The sequence below is a fragment of the Salmo salar genome, chromosome ssa20, assembly GCF_905237065.1.
Source record: "Salmo salar chromosome ssa20, Ssal_v3.1, whole genome shotgun sequence".
NCBI lineage: Eukaryota > Metazoa > Chordata > Actinopteri > Salmoniformes > Salmonidae > Salmo > Salmo salar.
In genome coordinates, this window is record NC_059461.1 from 41,791,848 (window position 1) to 41,799,035 (window position 7,188).

The 7,188-nt window shown below is 40.7% G+C and overlaps 1 protein-coding gene across 1 annotated transcript; it reads left to right on the forward strand.

Annotated features, from left to right (window-relative positions):
- Nucleotides 1–1,387: 1,387 nt before the first annotated feature.
- Nucleotides 1,388–4,552, forward strand: LOC106580709 (5-hydroxytryptamine receptor 1A-alpha). Its single transcript, XM_014162039.2, has one exon. The coding sequence runs from the start codon at nucleotides 2,204–2,206 to the stop codon at nucleotides 3,482–3,484; it is 1,281 nt and encodes a 426-aa protein (XP_014017514.1). The 5' UTR covers nucleotides 1,388–2,203; the 3' UTR covers nucleotides 3,485–4,552.
- The last annotated feature ends 2,636 nt before the right edge of the window (nucleotides 4,553–7,188 follow it).

The following is a 7,188-nucleotide window of genomic DNA, read 5'->3' on the forward strand; positions in this document are numbered from 1 at the left end:
TGTATTTATTATGGATCCCCGAGGCAGCAGCTAGTCTTCCGGGGGTCCGGCATAATTTATAATATATAAATAGATAATAATAGCCAAATCTGTTATGAATAGATACAATTAAAACATTGAATCTTGTATCTGTCCCTAAAAAAACAACAACATTAAAACAATGTAGTTTTTATTTTAAACATTTACACATTCAATCATCAAGTTAGTCAGAATAGGCTTGCAATAATTTCTTAGGCCTACAGTAATTTATTGATCCAACGGTTGGATTCCAAACAGCAAATAATTAATTAATACACGTTTACTATAGCTATAACATCCCACAACAATTAAAGACAACTGAGGAAGAGAATTGACACAGGAATATAAATTGATAGGCTATTCGTTTAAAACGTTTATAGAATAATTTCAAGTTCCAATTATTCTAAACGGCAAATCTATATTATAATACCGTGAGCTTCTCAGCTGCGCGAGGGTCAACTCTTATTTTGGAGCAGATTTTCTTCATTTTAAGATAAAAAGAAGCTCATGCCATTGTGTTTTGTATTTTCGTTAATTTTTTTCACGGTTTTTGTGTTTGGAATGGCACGGTTACTATGGGAGATTCAAAATGCTGTCAAAGTGCAAATTAGGTAAGCGTTTGTATGCCAATTTTAAATCTGTAGAATGACTTTGAACCATAATGTTAATCGACTGACTGGACAAATGACTTCTTCGGCAAATGACAGGAGTGGCAAGGAGTGTCATGTTAGATAAAAACGCTTGTACCTAGGCTATTTCTAAGGTGTAAGGCAGACAGACCAGTAACTTTTATTGCCACACAAGGTGCCACCGGTGGATTCAAAACGAGTAGCCTAACAATTATTTACATGGCCGTAGTTGCATTTACAAACATATGTTTTTTTTCTGTATGAAATCAATAATATGTAAACAAATGTTGACAGTGAGCAAAATAACCTTAGACGGGAAGTTGACAATGGCTTATCAATAGGCATAAACACAATGTATTTCTATGTTTACAGTCCTCAAAGATTGAATTGAATCAATTGAATTGCATTGAATCAAATTAATTAGATTGACCTCAGCCGGTAGTGCCTCTACTAAGTAATATAGACCCAATAGGCTAATATAAAACAATAGTCTATCGTTGATTAGGCTATTGGGTTGTTCGGGTGTTTCTTTCTTATAGACGACCTTGGCATGGGATTTTAATGAACTTGCGTGAGCAAGCTTCTCACTCGCACTTTGACTTTTTCCTCATCTGTGCTTCAGAAAACCACACGTTCTTCCAAACTCCAATGTGTGCAGCCGTAGTTCTCGTTCCTTACAGCAGATGGCAGCATATTTCTGATCTGGACTCGAGCCCTTAAGGAGCTGTCCTTGGTTCTGAAATACCGCATACAGGCTCCACTCATTTTGGGAATGAGTTTATTTGTCAACCGCATTTAGAATGACATATATTATGAATTAAATACCATTTATACTTCAATTATTTTATATCACATTGCTAACTAATATTAGTTTTTGTACTTTGATAAATACATATTTTGTTGTCATCATTTGAAGAGAATTACTCCCCCTCTATGTCCAATGAGATGAAACGCGTTTTCAGCTTGCAATTAATTTAAAAGAAAATATCAATCGGCCGAAACAAAAAACGTTTATTTTTATTTGATAAAGAAATAGTTACTCGCAAAGCAGGAACCTACTTTCTTTTATTGCACAATTTGATTAGGCTACAAGAAAGTTTCGCAAATAATGAGAAAATATATATTTTTAAAGTAGAGAAGAAACAGAAGAGGGAGAAGCTCCGCTCTTTATCTTTATTATGCAGCTATCGAAAGGACCCCACAAGGGAGAGCAGAGAAACAGAACTCCGCGCCGACCTCATGCAATGGCCGTCTGACGTATACCTACTGCTGCTGGTAGCTTATAAATGAATTCACGTCGTCACCAGGCGCAGATCATTTGCAGGACCAGTGAGCGCCCCGACCGTCAACAAACACATGCGCACACACACACTGGTACCAGTACGCGTCATGCGTCCTCGGAACGAGGGAACAGGCACAGGAACTCCGATGGACCCCGGTAGAACTCACACCGGCGCCAGCACGAGGGACTGACTGAGCCTCCAGGTTTCCCATTTGGTTACCTTGTCCAGTCCTACCGGGCGCGTCTATCGGGTGTCCCATGCCCCTGACGCACTATGGATTTTATAAACAACATCAGTGACAACAGCAATTCGACCACAGACTTCCCCGACGTCGTGGATGTCATTCCAAAGTGGGGAGACAATGAGAATTCAACGGGGTCTAGAAGTGTGCCTGAGGTGGAGCTGAGTTACCAGGTGGTCACCTCTCTGCTGCTCGGCGCGCTCATCCTCTGTTCCATATTCGGCAACGCGTGCGTCGTCGCCGCCATTGCGCTGGAGAGGTCGCTCCAGAATGTGGCCAACTATCTGATCGGCTCGCTAGCCGTCACAGACCTCATGGTATCAGTTCTGGTACTACCCATGGCAGCCCTCTACCAAGTCCTGAACAAATGGACTCTGGGACAGGAGATATGTGATATATTCATCTCCCTGGACGTGTTGTGCTGCACGTCGTCCATTCTGCATCTGTGCGCAATTGCCCTGGACAGGTACTGGGCTATCACGGACCCCATAGACTATGTGAACAAAAGGACACCCAGGCGAGCCGTGCTGTTAATCAGCGTGACTTGGCTGATTGGGTTCTCAATCTCCATTCCTCCAATGTTAGGCTGGAGGAAAGCCGAGGACAGGGCGAACCCGGACGCCTGCACCATCAGTCAGGACCCGGGTTATACCATCTACTCCACGTTCGGAGCATTTTACATCCCGCTTATCCTCATGCTGGTCCTCTACGGGCGGATATTCAAGGCTGCCAGGTTCCAGGTTTGGAAAACTGTAAAGAAATCGGAAAAGGCAAAAGTGTCGGACAAGTGCTTGGCTGTGTCGCCGGCTATTTTCCACAAGAAGATCAATGGAGAGGCGGGGGGCAAGAATTGGAAGCGCAGTGTGGAACCTACATTCAACTCCCCGTGTGTAAACGGCTCGGTGAAGCACGGGGAGGACGGCGAGTCGTTGGAGATCATAGAAGTGACCAACAATTGTAAGAACCACCTTCCTCTCCCCAACACTCCACAGTCCTCACAAGGGTTTGAGAACAGGAACGAAAAGAACACGGAGGCTAAGAGGAAAATAGCTCTGTCCAGGGAGCGGAAAACGGTGAAGACGCTCGGGATCATCATGGGGACTTTTATTTTCTGTTGGCTGCCGTTTTTCATCGTGGCGCTGGTCTTGCCTTTCTGTGCGGAGAGTTGTTACATGCCAGAGTGGCTGGGCGCCGTCATCAACTGGCTGGGCTATTCGAACTCTCTCCTAAACCCCATCATTTATGCCTACTTTAACAAAGACTTCCAAAGTGCTTTCACTAAAATCATAAGATGCAAATTCCACAGACCGTGAGGCATTTAGTCGTAAAGTGTTAGCGTTAACTTCATTCCAATGAGTTAATAAAACACAAAACATAAACATGTTATTTTCAGGGACAGTCTCTAGCCTACGGTGTGAATTAGAAACAGAATAGCCTACGGCACATATACAGTGAGACGTGGAGAGAGACAGGAAGTATATTTGCATATGCTGTGTAAGCTGCTCCTGTCTAGCATATTCGATATTGTAAATATCTGCGAGGCTTCGTATTCCCATGCAAGATGTGTCATTCAAATACTATGTTCTGAATTCATACATTGCCATCCACGAGACACGCGCGCTGCGTTGCGACTACGACGCAGGGTTTCTGTCCTAGATCACACCAAGCTTTATAGCACTGAAACAATAAAAAACTATCGAAAAACTACAACTTCTGATTGTAACGTCTACTCTTTGCGCACAAACAGAGGAAAGCGTTCAATGACATTTGTAAAAAGAAAGAAAAGGAAGAAAATACATATGAAGAATTTATTTCCAAAACGCTATATTCATATATTTTCCCACATTTGTGATTTTTTTCATAAAAAAGGATTGCGTACTGGCACCATTGTGTGTGTAAAATATGACTGTTCTCTGGATTATTGGATTTTAAATGTGTTTTTTGCAAAGCACTTTATATCCATCCATTGTTTAGCTGGAATGGAATGTTCGTATCCTGTATATTTGATTGTGATATGTGGTTGTCTCACCTAGTTATCTTAAGATGAAGGCACTCTGGATAAGAGCATCAGCTAAATGACAAAAATGTCAAATGTAAATGTTTTACATACAGATAACATATTACTCTATTGAATAATTTTTTGGAACATTTTTTTAATATTGATGTCACAAATGTATCATTTGTACAGTCCTTTATTAAACATGTGGTTATTTGTTACATTTGACTCTGTACAACCTAGCAGTACTACTTATTTCTGAGAGTGAGGCAGATATATAGCATTTAAAAAAAGCATGATTATTTGTCTCTTTGAAGTGAAACCATCAAGTGATAAAAGATAAACAAATACATGTCTGTCATTGAACAACCCCATGCCATGATTAGATAATGAAAAAATACACCTATTTCTTTAATATTTTATTTCAACAATAAAAGCAAATTTACAAACTTTTCTGAAAATGGATATATAGCGTTTTGGATGAAATTTCATATTTTGAGATTATATTATCTGAGTATAATTCGTTTTTCTGGAATTATTTAATTTCACGAATGGAGAGGCAAACTCTTTACGCAATGTTGAATGAATCATAGATCTAATACAGACACAGACAGTATAGTATATATTAGACTGAATATGAAGTGGATTTGGGAGGTGTGAGATATTTATGTTAGTAGGCGAGAGAGTTAAGTATTGATCTGCACAGTAGAGGTATTGAGTTAAACAGTTCCAACTTCTATCAACTCTATCTAAGGCAGAATGAGATGTGCAATTTTCAAAAACGGAAACAGTTAAGATATGGTATCAAGGACTGGATCTTTCTGTCACGCACACACACACACACACACGCACACACACACACACACACACACACACACACACACACACACACACACACACACACACACACACACACACACACACACACACACACACACACACACACACACACACACACACACACAGTGGTTACAGAAGAAGGCAGGGGCTTTGGTTCAGAGGTAGCTGTAAATGGAAACAAAAGCTCGAGGCACCTTGAAATGCATTCCAATAAAGATTCTAACCACATACGGAAATGCATTACATGGATTCTAACCACATACAGAAATGTGTTACATGGATTCTAACCATACATGTAAATGCATTATGTAGACCAGAACCTTTCATATAAAATATGAAACAGATCCTAGTTATCCAGAAATGCATTGCTTTCAAATCGCAAACTCTATGGCACCTAATGAGAATACAACAGAGAAAGACAGAAAAAGAGAAACAGTGGGATAGGTTACCCATTATCTTACAGAACCAGCACTGACTCCCAGCAGGCATCACAGCTGTCTGGTCTAGAAGCAGTGATCATGACGTGGGTGTAGGCGGTAGAGTGGAGAAGCATGGAGCATGTCTATTCTCCCCCGATGCAACCTGAAGAAAAGGAAGACAATTGACATAATTGCAGGCAATATATATGAGATATGAGATATGGCATGACTTGCTCTTTTAATTACGGCTTATTTTGTCATATGTTAGCTGTCAGTCAAACTAACCTTAACCATAATGAAAATATACACCTGACCTCAGAACAGTGGAGTAACTTTCCCTAACTTTGGGCATATACTATATCAAATCAAATCAAATTGTATTAGTCACATGTGCCGAATACAACAGGTGTAGACCTTACAGTGAAATGCTTACTTACGAGCCCTTAACCGACGGTGCAGTTTTAAAAAATACAGATAAGAATAAGATAAAAGTAACAGGTAATTAAAGAGCAGCAGTAAAAAATAACCTTATAAACAGGGGGGGGCGGTACAGACTCAATGTGCGGGGGCCCCGGATAGTTGAGGTAGTATGTACATGTAGGTAGAGTTAATTAATTAAAGTGACTATATGTCCTCATCATGTTGCCACCAGGGTTTAAACTACTCTAAGGGGTACCCTGCAATGGTTAGCTCTCACGAACTTTCCTGGAGGTGACTGCTTATTGAAAAACATATCCAAGTTCAACTTTAATGACGAGAGCTGGCTGTCTTCTCCACAACACTCATAGAAGTGCCACATGGTCTTAGTTATTATGGGGTTACGCTGATGTGTTCAAATCCAATCCAATTTTATTCATTACATACTTGGTAAACAACAGGTGTAGACTTGCAGGGAAATGCTTACTTACGGGCCCTTCCCAACAATGCAGAGAGAAAGAAAATAGTGAAATTATAGAAAAAGAAAACACATAATAACAAAAGTAATAATAAATACATTATGTACAAAAAAAGTTAAGATCAACGCAAAAACACACAACACAGCAGAATTGGTCAGGAACCCGTAAAATGTCTGCTATCCATTGCAGCACCATTCTTTTGCTTTGGGAATGTCCAGCAACCTTAGCTACTCCATGGACGTCGTTGTCGGTCTTTGCTTACTGGGGTGTAGCCTGCAGTGTCTGCCCGCAATGGAATTTTATGAATGCCCATCCATGTGGTAGGCCTACCGTTAGTAAAACAGGCAGTGTATTATATTTGTGTCTACATTGAACTGGTAAAAGTAGATTTTGATATGATTAAGGGGAAAAATGACCCTATGAGGGTGTTGTGCCTGGCCTTAGTGGATTTGGGAGGTATGAGATATTGATGTTAGTGGGTGAGAGAGCTATGTACGGGTGTTGTATTGATCTGATGTTAGTGGGTGAGAGAGCTATGTACGGGTGTTGTATTGATCTGCACAGTAAAGAGGTATTGAGCTAAACATTTCCAACTTCTATCAACTCTATCTAAGGCAGAATGAGATGTACACACACACACACACACACACACACACACACACACACACACACACACACACACACACACACACACACACACACACACACACACACGCACACACGCGCGCGCACACACGCACACACACGCACACACACACACTGGTTACAGAAGCAGGCTTTGGAACGGGTTTAGAGGTAGCTGTCAATGGTAAGAAACATTTGAGGCACCTTATTGTACCAGGTAATATGTAGAATATCGGAGGACC